The sequence below is a fragment of the Larus michahellis genome, chromosome 13 (assembly GCF_964199755.1).
Source record: "Larus michahellis chromosome 13, bLarMic1.1, whole genome shotgun sequence".
Classification (NCBI taxonomy): Eukaryota; Metazoa; Chordata; class Aves; order Charadriiformes; family Laridae; genus Larus; species Larus michahellis.
In genome coordinates, this window is record NC_133908.1 from 6,305,136 (window position 1) to 6,328,122 (window position 22,987).

A 22,987-nucleotide genomic window follows, 5' to 3' on the forward strand; every position below is an offset into this window, starting at 1 on the left:
CTTTCATCCACTAATTTTCATTGGTAAAGAAAAGAACCCATCATCTAAACTTGTAGCTGACAGCCAATATACGCCTTAGGATAAATGAGTTTGCTTCTATAGAATTCTCCAATAGTTCCCGAAAAGGAAAGGTCACACACTACAGCACAAATCACAAGCAGCTTCTGTTCTGTGATGTTCCACTCACTATCAAGCACAAAATGGAAAGGTCTAATGCAGAAGAACGTGGTTCTCATTCTCAGCACTCTCTTCCACATTTCTCTATGGATACTTCAAAATATGGCATTGGAAGTAGGAAAATAATAGCTGCATCTATACACATATTAATAGACCAAATCAGCTTAAAAACAACACAGAAGGAAGTACTTCACTACAGGAATCTTGACTAGGAAAATCATAATTCATTGTTTCCCATTGTTTAAGAAGCAGAGGAGAGCTGAAGGATCATTTTCTGTATTTGCCTGCCCTTTATACCAGATACACGTACGATTTAACCACGTGCTGACAAAGTACAAGAGACCTTACGAAGAAGGATCAGCCCTAACGTGGCCTGAAGCCAATACACACATATCCCATTACACTGCTAGCATCTGACGATAAGCTGTAGTCTAAACCCAGAAGACTCCCACATTGAAATGGCTACAAGACACTTGATCAAAAGACAAAATGAAACATTACTTCAAGATTTGAAGAAAAGCAAGCTGAAAATTATGATTTCCGAAGACTACCCTACAAGACAGCTAAGAAGTCAACTCCTTTTTAATTTACTCCAGCACTTCAAACTCACAGTCTTAAGTATGTAGGGTAAGTACTAACAGAATCTTTCTTATACACTTATTAACCAAGAATACAAAACCAGCAATTAATTTAGCAGATACAACACTATATACAAATAAACTGCAAATCCTACAGCCTCAACTATACTGCTAACTGAGAGCAGCTCGTATGTACTCAACTGCTAAATTACATTAGGGACTTATTAGTTCACCATTCAGAATAAGAGCTCAGATTTGCATTATCATTTAATGACAAAACTCTACCTCTTATGCTGATTAGAATCTTTGTTTAATTATAAGATATATCATTGTTTAAGCTGATTTGCTGTGCTTTATTTTAACTAAATTACGCCCCACTGACAAAAGCTCTTCTGAGCTTTCTTTTTGCTACAAGACTGCTATCGGTCTATGTTCTTTTATGAGCAATCATCATACTCATAAGCATCTCCATCTTACATATCGTATTTGTTTTTGTTAGTTTTGTAGATCCAGTTTTATAGTGTAGTAAAATTAGATTTAATTTGAATAAAATTATGTGACAGCCCTTTTTCACGTAGAAGTGAATAGAAATGAAAGGGCAGGAGCCTGGCACACTAAGTGTGTATTTCTATCACTGCACTTCTGGAAACGCTACTTGTTAATATTCTATTAGGCTGCATCTTTCAGTACATGAGAAATCAAGAACCACCGTCTGTTAATCAATCCCTTGCTGTCAAAGGTGCTAAATACACAGTGACCGAATTCTATCCCCTGACTGGAGCATACACTTTATTATTTTAGGACCATGCAATTTTTTTTTTTTTTTGTAGTAGTCATCACAGTGGCATTATTTCTAAGTTAAAAATAAAGTTAATGAACAAAAACATTTTTTTAAATTCTTGTAAATAACAAGAATTGGTTGTTTCAGGTGTATATATCATAACTTATACTACTTATACTTTAATATAGTGCACTGATATTTATTATATCTTTTTTTATTACAGATAAAAAGGGGCAAAAGAGAGAAGGACAATCAAGAAGAAACACACAGTTGGATCTCCTATTATTTGTCTAAAACAGATTTCTGAAGAGAGTATCTTGATATTTGTCTTGTGTCTGTTATAACCCTGAACATAATGTCCTAGTTTTTCTAATAAAAACTTTCCCCAGGGAGGTAAAGACTCCACTAACTCATGAGCCACAATATTCTGCACAAGTGCAAGAGCACAAGAATATAAGTACAGCACATTCTGAAGGTGTTCAGAAGCTCAGGTTTAATATCAGTTAAAAAATCTTTTGGTAATACCTAGTACTTGTACTGTTCTGGCAGGTTTTCAAACATTAGCTCTACAAACCCAGTTTAAAATAAAAGCAGTTTCTGAAAACGTAATATGCAATAGCCACTTGTCTCCAGGCTGAAGATGGGACAGGTATTGTACTCTGGAGATCCATTTAGCACTCTCACCTTACAACACAACACACAAAAATTAAGCACGTAGAAACAACCCACAGATTTGCAATGCATATTATTATTTATATTGAAAAGTTCATCTCCAATTGAGCTGAATTACAAGTATTTTTTTTAGCCTTCCCTTTCCCAACAACTGTCTAAATACATATAAAATAGTATACACATAGAAAGAGGGACATCATACCTTTCAACATCTCCCTGCTTTAGTGAGGAAGAAACAAGCTGAAAACAATTCAATGCAACAACCTACTCCAGCTTTCCTCTCCAACCTCTTTCCACTTGTTGCCAGGGTAACCAGTGTTTGCAGATGCCTATAGCGGGCGCCTGGGTTCATGACTTCATCACAGTTAATATTCTCTCTCTCGGTCTCACTTTATACAGAGAATACACTATATACATATATCCACACACTATAAACATATAGATTATACAAATCCTGAAACCATTTTTATACTTGAGACAATTTACTTTGCTATTCTGATGTGTATAAAATGAAAAATAACACCATAAAAAATATTCACTTGGCAATTTGCAGATGTGGAGAAAGTTTAAAAGCAGTAGTACTGTAACCAGTAAACAGCTGCTCTGGTCTCTGCACTGCACTGTACACTTAATCATTTGATTTTGTCATGCTGTCAAGTACAAGAGACATTAACATTACAGTGTTATAAAACATTTTATGTGGAATTTCAAAAAAAATCCTGTAAGTCATGCACTAAACCTATTACGTGACAACTGAAAGATAAGCCCAGAAAATGTGACTAGCAACTGGAAAAAAAATGTTTCCCAGTTTCTGAGGGAAGCAGTTTCAAGTATTATAGCACAGATGTTACAGGATACAAGCAACTTACAGTGCATACACAAAACATCATTTCATTATAGGAAAAAGGAAGGAGCTGAGCTTTGAACTCCAGGACCGAATACTAACATGGTTTCAAAAGCAAATGGTTGGAGAAATGAACAGACAACAGCTTCGAGTGCTTAAATAAAGCACTTGCACCACTTGCCTTCATCCCTCTGCAAAACACCTTCCCTAGCACTTCTGTGTGTCACGATAAACACCTGCAAATACCTCACTACGATTTAGCAAATCTGTACTACCTCACCTTCCAACCACTTCAAAAGAGTAAGGATTGAATTCTGTGTGCCTACAGACGCTAGGAAATACTTATTTTACTAGTCCCAGTAACGACCGGTTTACTTTGTATTTTAATGTCCACCCATTGCACGTACAATTATTCACAGAACTGACTATTACTCATTTACAAGGTTTATATTTTTTTTCCCTGGTGAATGAAATGGGTCTGATCCCTGGCTCCCTGACACAGTGGAGTAAATATCCTACCACATTTCCAAAGAATAGTGCTAATGTGAAAACAATTTTCTGTATTCCATCTGCCTCGCTCTCCAATGTGCTGGGAATTAATACAGCTTTTTTCCCCATACAGCAGTTGCAAAGGCCATGGAAAGCTTGAATTTGAAGGAGCTCAGAGTTTCCTCGTACACTGGACTACTAAGTCAATGGAAAGACTGCACTGGAACACAGGTTGGTTCAGCTGAACGCAGTTTGATTTAGGATGCTGACCTACAGAAATAATGGGGGCATCAGCCCTCAAACTGTATCTGCCAGGAGGTACTACACCACAGCAGGCAGTGAGACTACTTAGTTCATCACAGGACACAGTAGGTATACTCGGTATATGCATTTTCTTTCTCTAAATTAATTTCCAAATATCCTGACATGAAATATATTTCTAAAAAACCACTACCAAGTCATAGCTGTAGAAATAAGTATTTGACTTGAAATGCCAAATTCAGGAAATTACATTCAAAGCTGACACACAAAGCCATGTGTTAAAAATTATGCGTCAGAGTAATTTTGGAGGTGAAAAGCTGCAGAACACAAGTTCTATTGCCCCCTGAAATGAAAGATATTCAAGCAGTCTGGTGAACAGAAGTTAGCACTGTAATAGCATGGCATACGCCTATGTTTATCGCTAGGGTCCTGAACACAGAGTCTACTGTACAATTATATGAGAAATACCCAAAAATGCTTCCTAAGGCCAAGGTCAGCTATCACAGAACAACATCAACGCAATTAAAAAATTTAAACCAGGTGGCTGCTCTGAAAGTGCCGTCTGGAAATAGTCCCTGGCCCATACTAAGTCCCAAGCTACCAGGTCCCTACCACAGCCACACTGGGGCCAGCCTAACAGCAGAGACAGTGGAGTTCCCCTGTCCAAAAACATTTCCTGACACTTCCAAGTTTCCCAGAGGTACAGAAAGGTGGTCTGCATGTTGGTAAAGAAAAGCCCTATAAAGTTCAATGAAGTTCAATACTAACTTTCTCTCTTGTTTTTCAAAACAAAACAAAGCTTCAATTTAAAAAAAAAAAGATGGGCCTAGATCAAAAAGACAACAGTTTGATATTCAACTACATGAACTTTCAAATGGCATTATAAAAATACAGCTAATTGATATTCGTGTTTTAGTATCTGACGCAGCAAGCACGTATCGTTTGGAGTACATCACACAGGAGCACCTGGGGATAGTAACAGTCACCTATTTACAGTCTGCTGCTTCTGAATCTTATGTACTAGTTATCTGATGAAAGTCATAAGACCTTTTCTTCTCTGGCAGTATTTTATCCTTCTTTGGCCTGACAGCCAGCTAAGCACAATGCAAATTAGGAAAAGCAGCTGTCAGAAAAATCTCTTAAAAGAATGTAATGACACCCCGCGATTTTCTAAGAACTTTGTAAGTAACGTAATGCCTGTGCAGGAGGCTTACAACTAGATCTCTCTTCAGTCTTCATTTGTGCAGGAATATATGTAAATTTTATGCTGCTGGCAGTAATCTAAAACTAGTGAAACTAAAACATATTGTAATAATATAGCATCATTACCATGTTCTTTTACAAGAGATCTCCAGAAGACGTGTTCCATTAGCGTAAGATATCCAGAGGGCAGTGAGTTCCCGGGATTTTCAGGGGGATCTAAGGGTGCACAGGGCTGGAGAGCCTCCTGGACCACAAACCCGTCCAGACTGCACTGAACTCCTGGCTACGTACCATCACCTTACGGGCCACAGCTGGGAAGCTGCCACTCCTGTCCTAGTCTTACTGATCTAGCATGGGTACATAAAAACAATGACAGTTTTAATTTCAAAGGATTTTCTACACAGCATTGGATTGAAAAATTGAAACTTAAGAAATTTGAAGGGTAAAGATCAGAAATAGATATCAAGTGTACTGAGAAACCCTTCTGGAATGAATTTGTTGTGATAGGAATGCAAATCAGTGTACTTCCAAAGGGAAAAGACAGGACTGACTGGTACTGTCTGAGCACTAGGCAAAAAGGAATTAAGAAGTCATTCACAAACAGGAACCCCCCTGCTGACATTCAGCAGTGTTTTCAGAGTGCACTCACCGTGAAAAACAAAAAGCTTCATGAAAAGCAAGGATCAGACAAGGGGCAGTGAGAATACCAATGCCAAGGAGGCTGAAGCAGCAAGAGATCAGGGAGCTGCAATGCAGAGCTAGCTGAAGGCAGCCCAGTTGATCTCTATTAGTGACTCTACAGTCACTGATGGGTGGATAGGAGCTTCTGCCCCTAGATGGTACAACAGGCATGGGGTTACAAGTATTTAAAGAGTTTCTAAAGCCTTGGAGGAATTCGGCCTTGGGAACTGAGGAAGACAGCTGCTGAAAAACAGGATAAGTCAACATGGGAAATGAAGGATAAAGTAATGAAAGTTGCATACAAGTGACACAAGAAAACAGAGTAGAACACCACAGTTATCCGGGATATGGAGAAGGCTGAGGTACTCAGTGACTTTTTTGCCTCAGTCTTTACCAGCAAGGGCTCTAGCCACACCACCCAAATCACAGAAGGCAAAGGCAGGGACTGGGAGAACAACAACCACCCACTGTAGGAGAAGATCAGGTTTGAGACCATCTGAGGAACCTGAAGATGCACAAATCCATGGAACCTGATGAGATGCATCCACGGGTTCTGAGGGAACTGGCAGACAAAGTGGCCAAACCACTATCTACCACATTTGAGAAGCTGTGGCTGTCCATTGAAGTTCCCGCTGACTGGAAAAGGAGAAACATAACCCCCATTTTTAAAAAGGGAAAAAAGGAAGACCCAGGGAACTACAGGCCAGTCTCACCTCTGTGCCCAGCAAGATCATGGAGCAAATCCTCCTGGAAACTATGCTAGGGCACATGGAAAATAAGCCAACATTGTTTCACCAAGGGCAAATTGCACCTGACAAATTTGCTGGCCTTCTACAATGGTGTTACAGCACTGATGGATAAGGGAAGAGTAAGTGACATCATCTACCTGGACTTGTGCAAAGCATGTGACACTGTCCCACACAACATCCTTGTCTCTAAATTGGAAGGACATGGATTTGACAGATGGACCAATCGGTGGATAAGGAACTGGCTGGATGGCTGCACTCAAAGAGTTGCTGTCAACAGCTCAGTGTTCAAGTGGAGACCGGTGACAAGTGGCACTCCTCATGGGTTGGTATTAGGACCAGTGCTGTTCAACTTCTTTGTCAGCGACATGGACACGGGGATTAAGTGCACCCTCAGCAAGTTTGCTGATGACACCAAGCTGTGTGGAGCAGTCAACATGCTGGAGAAATGGGATGCCACCCTGAGGAACCTGGACAGGCTTGAGAGGTGGGCCTGTGCCAACCTCATGAAGTTCAACAAGGCCAAGTGCAAGGTCCTTCAGCCTAGGTAGAGGGCAATCCCAAGCACAAATACAGGCTGGGTGGAGAATGGATTGAGAGCAGCCCTGAGGAGAAGGACTTGGGGGCGTTGGTGGATGAGAAGCTCAAGCTCAACATGAGCCGGCAATGTGCACCTGCAGCCCAGAAAGCCAACTGTATCCTGGGCTGCATGAAAAGAAATGTAGCCAGCAGGGCAAAGGAGGGCATTCTACCCCTCTACTCCACTCTTGTGAGACCCCACCTGCAGTGCTGCGTCCAGCTTTGGAGCCCCCAACATAAGAAGGACATGGACCTGTTGGAGTGAGTCCAGAGGCAGCCACAAAGATGATCAGAGGCTGGAGCACCCCTCCTGTGAAGACAGGCTGAGAGAGCTGGGGTTGTTCAGCCTGGAGAAGAGAATGCTTTGGGGCTACTACCTTACAGTAGCCTTCCAGTACCTAAAGGGGGCCTATAGGAGAGATAGGGAGAGACTCTTTATGGGGAGTGTAGTGATAGGACAAGGGGTAACTGTTTTAAACTGGAAGAGGGGAGATTTAGATTAGATCTTAGGAAGAACTTCCTTACTGTGAGGGTGGTGAGACACTGGAAGAGGCTGCCCAGAGAAGCTGTGGCTGCTCCATCCCTGGAGGTGTTCAAGGCCAGGTTGACTGGGGCTTTGAGTAACCTGGTCTAGTGGAAGGTGTCCCTGCAGGCAGGGGGGGCGAACTAAATGATTTTTAAGGTCCCTTCCAACCCAAACCACTCTGTGATTCTAAAACATGTGCATTTAAGAGAGAAGCCTCATGCCAGGCCACTGCAATATGAAGAAGGCTCACATAAGGTCCTTGGCCAGCCTAACCCTTTCTGTGTTTCAGCTGTTTTTGAGCCATCTGTTGAGAGCAGCTCCGTGCTCTAAGCATGATTTTGAATTCAGCAGAAAAAACAGGTAAGACCCTGACTGCAAATAAGAGGGTTGAATGTTACTACTTCCAGCTGTTTAAAAAGTACCTGAAAGTTTTAATTGAAATCCATAGTTAAAATAAGGCATGGCCAACAAGGTAAATACTTTGGGCATTCTGTGTTAGCAGAAAGTTTTCGGTACACTGAATTACAGGCACTTAAACCTGTGTTTTGTCTTTAGAAATTTATGATAAGCAAGCTCAGAAGACACTGAGATCAGTATGCGGTTAAACTCAACTGAAGATGACAACTTACAATCTCCATCATTTCACTCAGATAGAAATAGGGATTATGGATGTCAACTGATGTCTGGATATCTGGAAATTGTGAGGAATCAAGGAGAACCCTTGTGCCATGCACTATTTTAATACAAAGACAGATGCTGTCAATGCAAAATTACAGAGCTGACATTCTTTGCAGTATTTCCCTCTCCCTTATGTAAATTGCCTCAGTCTTCTGAGAACTCAGTATCAACCTAAGGTCATGTATCAGTTGTTAAAATAAACTAAGCCACAGAGTTCTGGTCAAAAAGGCTCTTTACACCTACAAGTACTCTTATGACTGACAGACAGTTAAAAGCCTACAGGATGAACTGCCATATTACAACATCATTATGGAATTCTTAGGACTTAGCACTTCAAAACTCTCTTTATTTTGAACACATGTCGTTTAGGGAGTCCGCTGCTGCCTGCACAGACACACTTAAACAATTTAACTTCATCGCTCACTGTTAAAATAGTGCTACTTACCTTTCCACACAACTGTCCTCACTTGCATTTATTTGCTGTGCTTCTGAAAGTCTAAAAGTTCTACAGGTTGAAACACATTTACACATCTACTAGCCCTGTTGTGCCTAAGTAACAAACAGCTGAAATTACAGCAGGATATTTACGTGGCTTATGGAGTGCAGCTTCCCTGCACAATACAGAAAGAATTGTTGTCCTTAGCTCTGAATTTATAAATTTGGACAGCTGTATCATGACGTTCTTGTTCTTATACTGAAAGACTTAGGCCTCAAATGGGCATAAATTTAAGGGGGTGGGGGGGGAGTGTTAATCTTCTACTCTGATTTTATATTCCAATTTGGTAAATAGGTGGCTTTAAGCAAAACACATAACTTCAAGTAATTCCAAGTATAAAAACCTTCTCTTGGTATCAAAACTCATATGTGAATGCTTTCCTGTTCGTTCCTTGTAAGAATCATTATTAGAATAAGGACAGCAAAGAAGAAGAAAACGTCAAGATTTTTCAGCAATTTAGAACAGTGTAATAGTGGAACAGTATGACAGACTGGAGAGGGTTTATCTTAATTGTCCTACTGTAGTTTCCCCAGAGAAAATTTTAGGTTGAGACAAAAAGGCTAACAGTCCCATGTGCATTTATGCCCAAACGTAGGGAGCTCTCATGCTGAAACTATCATCACTTTGCTGCTGGACTTCATCACGCTCTATTCTGTACCAGTTATCATGTACTAGACAGAATCTCATTAAAATATTTACCTAAGAAACGAGTGGCATAGTATCAACACTGCTTGGAAAGCCATTCCTTTTTCTGGATGAAATCACAGAAAATGATAGCAGCTAATACTCTCTGATGTGGAATACTTTCACATGAACAAATAGATACAGGAGGAAGTGACGAGACAAAAAAGATAAAAACAGATTACTCTAAAAACAGGAGGAGTTTTTTTACAGAAACAGAGCTGATGGGAGGCAGATGAAAAAGGGCTATAACAGAATTATAAATAATTCTTTTTAGAGGAGGTGGATGCAGAGGTAGGAGAAATAAAAAGAAATGAAAAAGAAAGGACACAGCAGTAATTGGTGTCTCTCTCAGCTAGAGAAATGACCTGTCAGGTAGGTCTGAGAGCCAGAAAGCCAGATACAACGCACACATTCAGCACTGGAATGAGAGCTCTGCAGAGAGAGCCTCTTGATCTTCAGACATAGTTTCAGGGGTGTAATTCTGGCAGCTAACCCTTCCGTCTCACTCAACCAAGACGATGTACAGAAAGCATGAAAGAAGAAAGAACAATATATAACTTTACAACCCTAACAAAACCTAGGAAGTCAAAAGATTAAAACAAACGTTCCAATCACTGCAATGTGGCCTGGGAAATTGCAGAGAGGAAAGCACGTCAGAAATACTCATGAGTTTTGTTTGAAAACCAAAAGAATGTGTGAGTTCTTATCTGCATTGTTATTCCTACCAGTCTCCTTAGTAAGTGTACAGCAACTTCACAGAGGATTCGTTTTTTTTTCTCCCTTGTTGTCTAGGCACAAACCTGAATTACCCCCTGTTGAACAAGCCTGCCAAGATATCTTATGACACCATGCAACTCCATTCTTTAGCTTCATAAGGACAATAACAAACATGGCTTACACATGGACTAAGCCATTCCTTCCTTATCATTCCCCTTTCCTTTCTTCCCCTCCCAAGACAATCTCTCCCTGGATTTATGAAAAAGGAAAATTAGATGATAATAATGCAACTGCTAATACTGCATGTTAAATTTCAATTTTATCCTGTACTCGGAGATTAGCAATTTGTTCTTCGTTGGTGATGAATTCAGAAGATTATGTGCATTCAGATACCAAGGCTGATTAGATGTGGAAAGAAATGAAATACCAGAAGTATACAGACCAAAATTTAGGAAGTCACACCACCAGATTAACAAAACATACAGACTAGATCAGAGTCTATTAATCATTAGTTAATATTATGCACCATCAAGCCTCGCAAATCTGGGCACTATTTCCACTGTAACCTCATCTGTCACTTTTCACAATGCCTCTATGTATATGGTCCCTTCATAACTTTATCTGGGCTTTCATGAATTCGCCTATGGCATTTTGTGAGTAGTGTTGGGACTCAAGCTCATGAATAGATGGAGTGCGCAAAAGCAGCAGCAGATGCTTTTTCAGCGTTCCTGATAAGGCTGCAAGAAAGCACAGGCTGCGACAGGTGCTCTGCCACCTTAACACACGCAGTGTCCCACAAAGACACACAACCATCTCTTTTGGGCACCCAAGACAAATCTGAAATTGGGTCTAATCTTACTTCATTCCCCAAAGTGGAGCAGTACTGCCTTGCAGTGACTATGACTACTGCTAAGAAGCCGGCCTGTCATAACAGCAGTAAACAAAAAGACAGCATTCTCATTTAGTTCCTTCCTCATCTAAACAAACTGCATACAACCAAGTACATAACACAGTCCTCAACGGATCACACGACTGCGCAACAGAATAAGTAACATTTGTTCTGTTTCTTCAATCCTTTTCTGTACTCTAACCTTGCACAGAACCATACTAGGGCTACAAATAATATATTCCCAATATTCCAATCCTGCCAGATGCTTTTTATTCTCAAATGTGAAAAGTAATAGTGATACACTAACTTTATGAACCATGTAGAAGCTTGGCATTTTCAGTGTTATGTATCTCCACACACTTATACAGGGCAGTGATAGCTATGCATCTTATTATGTTAATCAGACACTTGTAAGTCAGATGTAGGCTGTCCACCAGTTTATTTCAATTGCAATCACTTCTAACTTTTTTAAAGATTTAAGGTATTTTAAAGAACTAAATCCTTACCTCTTTGAAGACAACAAAACAAATGTTTTTATGCTACTAGAGACTTAAATTCTCTATTTAAAACATATGACTATGTTTAGGCTGTTATTCCATGATCTCATAGGCAAGTTATATAGACAGTGGTCACTCTTTTAATCTATCCTAGTAATTAAAATATGTATTAATTATGTAGATGTGCCGAATTCAGGATCAAGACAAAATCTCTGTTTGTGTAGCCTTTTGAATGTGGCCTAGTGATCAGAAAATGAACCAGTATCAGAACTCAGGCACTGACTCGCCACATGGTCTTCGCAAACTGATAAGGGAGGGACAAAATGTTCTGTCTCCCTGAGACTTACCACGTGCGAGATCACTCATGCTGGGAGCAGTCTCTGCATTTTGACTCCGGAGATGCTCAGTGTCTCTCTGTGACTCCTGGGATGGAGGTACTGAAGATGCTGAGGATGAGGAGGAGGAAGAGGAAGAGGCTGGTTTGGACTTGGAGTGCAGATCGTTCAACCTCAGGAGATTTTCAGGAGTCACAGTGTCTGGATTCACTGGGGTAGGATGCAGTGTGGCTGGCGTCACTGGGAAGAAGCTCTCTCTGTTGTCCTTTGTATGCTTTGGGGTTGTGGGCGTTTCTCCTGTGGACTACATAAAACAAAAAAGGCCAGGCAGAGACAGTGAGAAAATATGTGCCAGAAATTCTGCATATGCTACCTGCTTCAGTGACAACTGCAGGCAGTACAACTTTTTGTAGACAGAAAACACTCTCACTAAAACAAATATAAAAATCAATCACTATTATAAAGAAATCTTTCTCCTTTACAGATTATTTTTCTGTTCTTTACAGTCTATTTATCAAACTAGCACTTGAACGTTTATTCATATTCACATTTACAATGCTTTATTTAACAAATCCCTCACAACATAACATACTTTTCTGAACTCCATTATTAAGCACGAATTACAAACTCTTGTGAACAGATACATTTCTTTCATTGAAAAAAATCTTGACAAACCCTTGACCTGAACAAACAGATCTGCAGCACTTTAAGAGAACCTTCAAATTATTAAAATAAATTATTCTTAGTGAATGATTTGAGAAGAAATGGAGAAAGCAGAAACATGTATTTGTTTGCAAAATAAGTCATCAGCCTAACCCCAAATCATAAATTTCCAGTACGTGCAGAACTGAGTAACATTGGCATCCAACTTGAACAATGCTCTTGTTTAAGCATTGAACAGTGGCACTAAAAGCAACGCTTTTCTCCAAAGCCAGAGCTAAGAATTTAATGCAGTGTTGTTAATTATATAGACAGAAGGTAGAAGGGTGACATAAATTCACCAAAGAAGGGAACAAAAGTACCCATAAAACGAGTATCTTCTCTATAATTTTTATCAGCGATCACATAAAGTATTCTTGCCTGTGAGGCCACAGAATGCATTTATTTCATCTCTTTACAGTCTCCATTTAATGGAAACTTGTTGGACCGTAAAAAATATGGTTGAATGGAATCCTCAACTGTTTAATTGCCTGTCTCCTACCTCTACCATGAAGAAAATCTCATTTTAACCATGGTGACAGAGTATGAGTGTTTGAAATAGAAGTAAAGAGTTTTCCTGTCAAATGTAAAATCAAATTGGGCCCTAACGTCCTAGATAACCAAAGATTTATTACAATGCCAGAAAAGTCATAGAATCATAGAATCTTCATGGTTACAAAGGACCTTTGAGATCATCGAGTCCAACCAAACAACCTATAATCTCTGCCACTAGAGCATGCCCCGAAGTGCCACATCTAGATGTTTCTTAAATACCTCTAGGGATGGTGACTCAACCACCTCCCTGGCCAGGCTGCTCCAGTGCCTGACCACTCTTTCAGTCAAGTAATTCTTCCTAATATCTAACCTAAACCTCCCCTGCCGCAACCTCGGACCATTTCCTCTGGTCCTGTCATTCACCTGGGAGAAGAGGCCAACACCCACCTCTCTGCACCCTCCTTTCAGGGAGTTGCAGAGGGCAGTGAGTTCTCCCCTCAGCCTCCTCTTCTCCAAACTATAAACATGCCCAGCTCCCTCAGCCTCTCCTCATGTGACCTGGTCTCCAGACCCCTCACCAGCCTGGTAGCTCTCCTCTGGACACGCTCCGGCACTTCAGTGTCCCTCTTGTACAGAGAATCCCAGAACTGAACACAGTACTCGAGGTGAGGCCTCAGCAGTGCCGAGTACAGAGGCACCATCACTTCCCTGCTCCTGCTGGCCACGCTAATCCTGATACAAGCCAGGATGCTGTTGGCCTTCTTGGCCACCTGGGCACACTGCTGGCTCATGTTAAGCTGGCCGTCCACCAGCACCCCCAGGTCCTTTTCTGCGGGGCAGCTTTCCAGCCACTCTTCCCCGAGCCTGTAGCGTTGCTTGGGGTTGGTGTGACCGAAATGCAGGACCCAGCACTTGGCCTTATTAAACCTCATACAACTGGCCTTGGCCCATCGATCCAGTCTGTCCAGGTCCCTCTGTAGAGCCTTCCTACCCTCAAGCAGATCAACTCTCCCACCTAGTTTGGTGTCATCTGCAAACTGACCGAGGGTGCACTCAATCCCCTCGTCCAGATCATCGATAAAGATATTAAACAAAACTGGCCCCAAAACTGAGCCCTGAGGGACACCACTGGTGACCGGCCGCCAAGAGGATTTCACCCCATTAATCACAACTCTCTGGGCACGGCCATCCAGCCAGTTTCTTCCCCAGTGAAGAGTACACTTGTCTATGCCATGATTTGCCAGCTTCTCCAGGAGAATGCTGTGGGGGATGGTGTCAAAGGCCTTACCAAAGTCCAGACAGACAATGTCCACAGCCTTCCCCGCGTCCAGAAGGCAGGTCACATGGTCATAGAAAGAGATCAGGTTGGTTAAGCAGGACCTCCCTTTCCTAAACCCATGCTGGCTGGCCCTGATCCCTTGGCTGCCCTGCACTTGCTGTGAGAGCTCACTCAAGATGATCCTCTCCATGATCTTTCCTGGTACCGAGGTCAGGCTGACAGGCCTGTAGCTTCCCAGATCCTCCTCCCGACCCTTCTTGTAGATGGGTGTCACACACAGAGAACACAGTAAGTTTCAGAAGGAGAAATTACATATTTAAAATTCAAAGGTGGAAAGCACACAGGTACTTTTTTTTTTTTTTAAATAATTGGTGGAATGTATTTTTAATGTTCCTGAACTTGATTAATCAATCTCTAAAAAGCATATGATTAAAACCTGCCAGATTCTATGCTCACAGAAAAAATAGAATATACCAGCTATATTCACAACAGTTACCATATTGGATTAAAAAAGCTCTATTCTGCTTCTGATGCAAGTTCTGAAGCATCAGTTCTAAAACTAAACGTCTCAAGATGCACACAATGGGATCACAACCTGAGGGATCCCTCAGAAGAAAGCCTTAAGCCAGAAGTGAGATCGCTAGAGGAAATGTTTTCAGCTGTGATTTAGAGGGAAAACCCTTCACACCCATGCACTTCATTAACTTACATAAAACATTATGTAGAACCTGAAATTTCTGTGCTTGTATGGCATCCAAAATTTTTTCAGCAGAAATACTAGTTAGGTATGCATTTGTTAAAAATATATCTGCACCTCAAACTGTATTTCTATAAAAACGCACAGCTATTTGCATAGCCAGAAAGAAGACATTTGGAAAGGAACTCAGGAATATTTAGATGGCACTCAGAAGAAAAATGATTGGCAAGAGAAGGAGCACCACATCACAGAGTAATTCCAGCTAGAAGGGACCTCTGGAGGTCTCTAGTCCAACTTCCTGCTCAAAGCAGAGCTGACTTCAAAGTTAGATCAGCTTACCGAGGGCCCGTGTCCAGCCCAGTTCGAAATACCTCCAAGGATGGAGATTCCACAACCTCTCTGGGCCCCTGTTCTAGAGCTTTACCACCTTTCACAGTGAACATTTTTTTCCTATCACTTCATCCAAATTTCTCTTGCTGCAACTTTAAATGGCGTCCCTCATCTAGTTCTTTCCTCTTTGCTGAAGATAGCAATTCCATACCCCCACCCTCAATTAGTCCTCTCTCCAGGATGAAGCAATACAGCTCCCTGTGACTTCATTGCCGTAAAGGCATACCGTTGACCCGTGTTCAACGTCTTGTCCAGGACTCCAAATCTTTTTTGGCAGAGCCGTTCCCCAGCCAGTTATGTTACAGAGGGGTCATTCTGCTGCAGGTACAGGACTTTGAATTTCTCTTTGTTGAACCTTCAGATGGTTCCTGATCAATGCAATCAGTCAATGCAATCCTCCAGGCTACTGAAGTTGCTTTGAACAGTAGCCCTGCTCTCCAGCATACTGACCATGCCCTCCAAGCTGGTGGTGTCACTCAAACTCACCAAGGGTTCACTCCATCCCATCATCCAAGGCGTTAGAGAGGGTGATGGCCTGGTATAAGTCTCTAAGGAATGCCACTGGGAACCGGCTGCCAGATAGAATCGCAGTGGTTGGCCACAACGCATTTAACTAGGCATGGAGGCAGTGCCAAACATGGAAAAGAGGGAGGTTTTCTTATAAGCAGATGATCAAGCACACAGAGAGAAAAAGGTTGAGACTGAAACAATCCTTAGTGGTATACATAGACAGAACCAAATTCAAATTTAATTTCTCTCAAAATGAAGATGCCTTATCAGGGACAAGAAAAATAAATCAATTTTTAGTTTGAATTGACTCTTCCAGGTGAAGTTGTGGTTTATGTAACCTGCCTCATAAAGAGAGTGACAATTTATTTGTGCAAAAGAATAAAGCTGAAAGTAACATCATGTTTCTGTCTCAGTAAAACCATGACTAAAAATTCTAATGTGTAGTCAAAAAGTGCAGCCTTATACCAAAGTATGGCAATCAAAGAAGATTTTTGTATTTGTGGCTTTAAAGGAAGCTTTCTAGATGTGACCTGGTGAAGAGTTGTCTAAGGCTCCTACAAATAGACACGTTCTTTTCAACCCAATGAAACAGAGATATCTTTAAATGAGAAAAAAGCCTCTCAATGACTTCATTTTCTCAAAAGAGGGGGTGGGTAGAAGAAAAAGCAGGAGAAAGCTATCTTTAAAATAAGAGCCAAAGTATTAAAAAAAACACACTGTTGGCTACTGTGTATTCTGCCACTCACATGGCACCAAGAAAAGGGATTTAAACCTGCTTCATATGCTTTACTGGACACAGAAACTGAAGAAAACCCAAAAGCCATAAGCACAAAACTAAGAGAAGCACCACCATGAGGAGTGCACACATTCTTGCCTCTACAATATTTAGGTTTTAGTGTAAGGGCAAGAGTTCCAGCACCTCTGACCAGTAAGCGAAGCTATTCACAACACCCAGGTCAGGGCAACGTCACTAACTCTACTGCTCAAGACTTACAGGGCCACATTTCATCATCCTGCAGGTGACTGCCGCCAGGAAATCACTATACTTTGTAACACCACATTTGAGAGATAAACACAGAAAACACTCATTACAGGAAGCATTTTTTCTACTTCTGTAGAATAAATGTTCATTTATTTCTACTGCCACACCAGCAGTAAGGCACAATAAAGATCATTTTCCACAAATATATAGTGGGAAACTGAGAAGCAGTGATAATCCTTTACTAGTGTTTTATGTGGTTTCTCATTAGGAGATTTTTTTTTTTTTTTTAGTTTTTTACTTTGTTGTGGCACGAAGTCAGAACTACAGAAATTCTCCTTGCCCTGTGCCCCATCCACCTCACCATGCTGAGCGGCTCTATTACCACCACTGCATTTGAAAAACAGTAGCTATATTACAAAGTGGCTTTAGTCACCAACAGGAAATTAATCTTTTCTTACATTGATGAGGATGCTATTTGTTGAACAAGTGCATACAACTGAATGAAAATGAAAACGTGGGTATCTGCCTTCTTCACATCTTTCATTGTAATTGCAGGTTCATCTAGTCAAGATCGGATTTTCTTCTGGACTTTTAAAATCAAAATGAGGCATTGAAGAGAAGAGCGTGCGGTACGACTTTTGTCTTGACTGTGCTATCAAAGTGGATGGAAGAAACATTTAACGCTTATTAATATCCTAATGACATGTCAGAGACAGTGAGAAAAACAGTCCATGACTTCCATAAATACCTGCCATCTTATTTGCTCTTCTTTAAAATACTTATTAAAAATGTTCTTTGTTATGAAGTCTGTATAAAGCCAAAATTTAAATGAATAATAGCATGCATGTTTGGGTGAACTGTGACTATTTCTGACTTACACAGGGGTCCAAATCAGTTTCTTCATCTGCTAAAACCTTGACTATTTCAGCATACTCCTCAAAGGGATGTAGTAAAGAAAATGCAGGAAAGCCAGCACTGGCACAGCCTTGCACCAAGAAAAGTAGCGTCAAAAGTGCAGAAGTTTTTCACAGATGTTAGTGGAAAAAAATAGCTCCCTATAGTTTCCCAGTTGAGGCACTTCAGTAATAAGACAAGAGCAGCAGGAAAAAGAAATTGAGCATTAAGATAAAATATCAGAAAATTATACTTCCTGGACTATCTGCAAGGTTGTAAGCCAGAAAACCTGTCCAAGGGTTTATTTTTACTTTATTTATTGTTGTTTTCAAAACACATTTTGAAAAACAAAGAAATCCTACAGGAACCTTACTGATACTAATTCTGGAACGGCTCACTGCGCTGGGGCTGTGGGAAAAAGTAACAATCAACTGTTCCATAGAAAGGGAAAGTGACGGTCTTCCCAACAGAATTTTCCTAATGAAAGATGCTGGCACTGCAACTCTTACATAACTTTTTTTTTTTTTTTTTTTAAGTTATTCCCATGTTTGAGTTTAGCACGCAGTGCTCTGAATCCACCTACAAAAAGAGGTGCGCCCTTTTAAAAGACTACCAGTGCATCACAACAAAGCCTAAAAGCTGTCACACAAACTGGCTGAACACTATGCCGGCCACGTTCCACGTTCCCCAGTATTACCGCTCCAATTTCTGTTCAATATTGTGTTTTAATTAAACTAAGCCTATTCATAATTTTTCCTCTCCATTTCTCTGCAGCAATAATTGAAAGAAATCTCCTTTGGAAGTCGTCTTCAAGGTACATTCGTACTAGCAGCAATATCCATGATCCAGACTCTGAAGAACTTTATATTTTGTAAGATTACAGTTTTATATGATTGAACTGCGCTCTAGCCTAACAGAATCCCCCATTTACACAAATGCATGCAGAAGCTTCATGGCCTGGTCTATACAGGCAGCCATATTCCAGCAATGCTTCCATATACAAAAACGTCATTATTGGGCCAAGAGAGGTAAGGCAGTGCGATGAAAAACACTGACAGACAAAGTAAAAGATAAAAAGTGACTTTTCTTTCCTTCGTGTTCACTTAATGATTGCTTTCTGCAGGAGACAGAAGGAGGAGAGCTGTTAATTATATCAAGAATACACCTCCAGGATAGAGTGAGAGAGGGATGCCATGGCAACTGGCAAATGCAATAGTGAACAAAATGGTCACCCTTTGGTAGGAGTGAGACCATGAAAGAGCTTGTCCTTTTGTCCCTCCTATCCCCACCTCCTCCTTCCCCCTCCCTTTCTTGTCATCTTTGCTGCATTAATAAAGCATACAGATAACTCAGGAAAAACAACTTTCTCTGTAAGCAGTCTCTGACGTCTTGATGTGCAGGAAGAAAAGCTGAAAATTAGCAGCGTGTGGGTGGAACAAAAAGGGAGGGGAAAACACATGAGGTAGAACTAGAGATGATTATTTTCTAATTATTTAATATTTTACTTATCTACTCCCCTTTATGGAAGGCTTTTAGCTGTTTCTTGAAGAGAACAGCTCAGTGACTTGTTGTTTTGTGGGTTGTTTTGTTTTGTTTTTTTATTTAAAGTGAGAATTCGAGAAGAAAATGCTCTAGACATTCGAGGCACTTCAAACAAGTCACTCGAGTTTTCTCCTTGAAGAAAAAAGCCTAAAAGACTGTGTCATTGCAGTGCTGACTGCATTCCACAGCAGAAGAGGGAAAATCCACTGAAGTGCCCTCTAGCTTCAGTCACAGAAGTCAATTTTTCCTGTTCCAAATAAAATACCACACTCACCAAAAGGTCCAACATAGAGACTGTAACATCACTAGACTGATGCTCCAGAGTTATTCTGAGCACGTTTGAGGTTGTATGCAGTTCCAGCTGCAGTCCCCACACAGCGAGTCCATCACCTACCATCCTCTCAAACTCTCCAGTACGAGGCCGGGGTGTAAGACTGGGAAGCATTAAACACTGGTGAAAGGAGAAAACTAGACCTCAGTTACCTGTTTCGTAACTAGAGAAGGGCAGGAACTGCAGCACTAAAACAATGCCTTTCCTCAACAAATATTGCTTTTATATCACAGAAGCAGCAAAACTTTATAAAAACCAGGGATCATGCTGGCAGCCCGCCAGGAGCCTGAAAGGCACAGCTGATTTGCATAACTTGATTGTGCCTTTGTGTTTATAATAAAATTCACTTGTTTTGATTCTGGTGGCAGCTTCTTCATGAAGCATCATGTTTAATTAGATCTGACACTGAAAGCTGCTGAAGAGTTTTGACTGCAAGGTTTAGAAAGGGAAACAAGAAGAGCACTCGGAGTTTGGCATCAGCCAGCGGGAGAACGTGGTCATGGATGTGAGAGTTTGGAAGAGGTGAGTGAAGCTGAGGGTGGAAGGGAGGATTGGATCAGTCAGAATGGCACGGGGAGAGCTCCAGGTTTGGCAGCCGGAGCAGGAAAGGATGGTTGAAATTTTCTTTTCCCTCCCTCCCTCTTCAGGGATGGAGTTGGTCCCAGAGCAAGGATTTTTTTGGCTAAGGCAGCAGTGAGTCTTAAATAACTCAACAATGTTGAAATAGTCCCTTCTCATGACATTTAGATGATATACTATACCATGAGGAGCCAATAGAAATTTCAGCTGCTACATCGCTACCCATTACCAGGGCTATCTTGCATACAGTCCCATATTCTCAAGGGTCTCAACACAGGAGCAGAGACTTAGTGGCATTTTGGAACTTCGCCTTTGAACACTCTTGTATTTTTAGAGATGTTAAATCCAGCCCTCTGTGCAATGTTGATGTCTGCAATGTTTTAAGCTATTTGTTTTACATAAATTCAGTTCTCAGGATTGGCGATACACAGTATAGCTTAACACACAAAGTTTTGCCTGTCCTCTTTAGGCTACCTGTCGTGACAGTTTCAACACTCACAAAAGCTGCAATTTTAGTATTAAGTCCACAGTAATAAAAACACCTTTTCAAATTGCAAGGAAAAAAAAAAAAAAAGACAGATGTATTCTTAGACTGAAGTATCTCCACATGCATTAATAGAACATTCTGTGTACTACGAAGCTGTATCCTAGCTTGTGCTGCAATAGCTTTCCCATGCTGACACGTCCTTAACAGTATCACAGACATCATCATTACATATAAAACGACGAATTTAATATGACCAATTTTAGGCAGTCAGTGGAATGGCTTATTAGAAATTCTCTAATTATCTAGAAACCTCACAAACTGGTTTCTGCCAGCACGTCCTCTCCTTGGTCCTTAGGACCACACATTTAAGTATAATGCTATGTCAAAGTCAAACTAGTCTGCCTCTTAATCTTTCATTCTCCCTCAACAAGGCCTCCTTGGTATTCCATTTCCAGGGCCCATTAATTTCACGTGAAAATCATAGTTGGCAAGACTAAAAATATATCTTATAACTCAGAGCAATAGCTGACTGCTTTCAGGATCTCTGCAAATCTTTTTGATAACATTCTCAGACTGAGAAAATCAAAGAAAAGAACAAGCATCCTTCAAAATGCCGCTTGACCACAAAATGAATTAATCTCTAGTGTAACTTTAGTAATTTATCTACTAATGACACAGTGACCACTACAGGATAGCAGTTTCAGCCTATTTGATACGTGTATTTTAAAAGTCTTGCTCACAATTAAGAACTTAAATGGAAAACAACAAAAAAAGGAATGATTTCAGCTCCCCCTCTTCTCCAGCCCGGTGTGCTGCACGGCCACACAAGTACCTGTGCCAGCACAGCGGAACATATACCACGGCACAGGAAGGAGCAGCCACCAAGGAAGCAGGCTTACTTCTTCTAGCAGCTGTTCTTACTTTAAAGTGCTGGTTTAACCATGCTGTGTTCTTACGCTATGACTCACTATCATGTCTTCTACAGGATGTTACTTGAAACAACAACAACAAAATTCAGAAAACTCCAGCACCATCACAATTCCTAAGTTCAACCTGAACTACTTACTTTCTTCCCTCAGTTACCAAAAGCCTATCAGATGAGATGGCTAATGCTCTCCCACCTTCTCCAATTGCAGGACTACTCCATGACTTTAAACACTAGCATAAGCAATTAAATGTCTTTATAGTGATGACCCCACTCCTGATGGGTCATTACTGGTGCTCATACACACTTCTTCGGAAGCTGCCATAGTCTGAACTAAATTTAAGTGGTCTCTGGAATTTTAGTCTCTTATTCTTAAAAACAGTGCATTAGGCTAAGGAGTCAATAGGCAACACTAGAAAGTGTGAATATTTGGGAAGATATTTTGTTAAATCCTCATCTTACATTAGGTTAGTCCTTACATTAGCCCTATGATCAACTCAGCAACTTCTACAAGAACAGTTAAGTATGCAACAAGCAGCAAAACAAAATTCTCTGAAGGGCTGATGATTATATTGTTGTAACAGATAAAATGGTATTTATTTTCAAAGTGTTTGCTGGGCAATCTTCTGTAATACTGAAAACTGATCAGGCAATATCGCCCTTGTCCTCTTAACTCTGAGGATATGATAAGAAACAACAGTATTAACATGAGCGTTTAAGAATGTTGCATCACCACTCTAGATTTTGAGCTAAAATGTGTTCAATTTGACAAATACATCACTTTTAAAAATTATTACTATTATCATCATTATTATTACTATTATTTTGGAATACTGAAAGAAATCTCCCAGCAACTGATATTGAATACATTTTTATATCAATTACTGGAGTCTCCTCCATTGATGCTACTCTGTTCCCATACACCATAAAGGATTTTCCTTTTCATTAAAAACAAAAAAAAATGCACATGTTTTAGTCTTCCCACCTCCCATTTCACTTTCACATTAGATGGTGTTACAAGCTCAGATTGTACTTCATCATTATGGTTTAACATGAAATACTTATTACAGTAACACTGAACCTAGCCTAATACAAACACCGCACAAATCATTCATAAAGTAAAATCTTTTTCTGCCTTCTTCAAAGCTGGGAGCCAACCTTTCCAAGCCACTTCCCCATGCATTTAGCTGACTTTGTAGAAGACTACGCTAGAGTCTCGTTGGCTCGATACATGTTAACATTGCAGTCATGAGGACTACAGAGAATTTCTGAAATCAAGTGAAAGGGTCACAGTATTACTAAGCTTTTAAAAGATCAGATCTCATCACAAAAGCGTAATAACCC

The 22,987-nt window shown here is 40.6% G+C and overlaps 1 protein-coding gene across 6 annotated transcripts in view; it reads right to left on the bottom strand.

Moving 5' to 3' along the window:
- Positions 1-22,987, bottom strand: part of CABIN1 (calcineurin binding protein 1) — a 121,294-nt gene that overhangs the window by 5,384 nt on the left and 92,923 nt on the right. For all 6 annotated transcript variants that reach the window (XM_074607098.1, XM_074607102.1, XM_074607099.1 and 3 more), the window contains one exon: positions 11,846-12,137. In XM_074607098.1, coding sequence (XP_074463199.1) covers positions 11,846-12,137 — 292 coding nt within the window. The remainder of the gene's footprint in view (positions 1-11,845; positions 12,138-22,987) is intronic.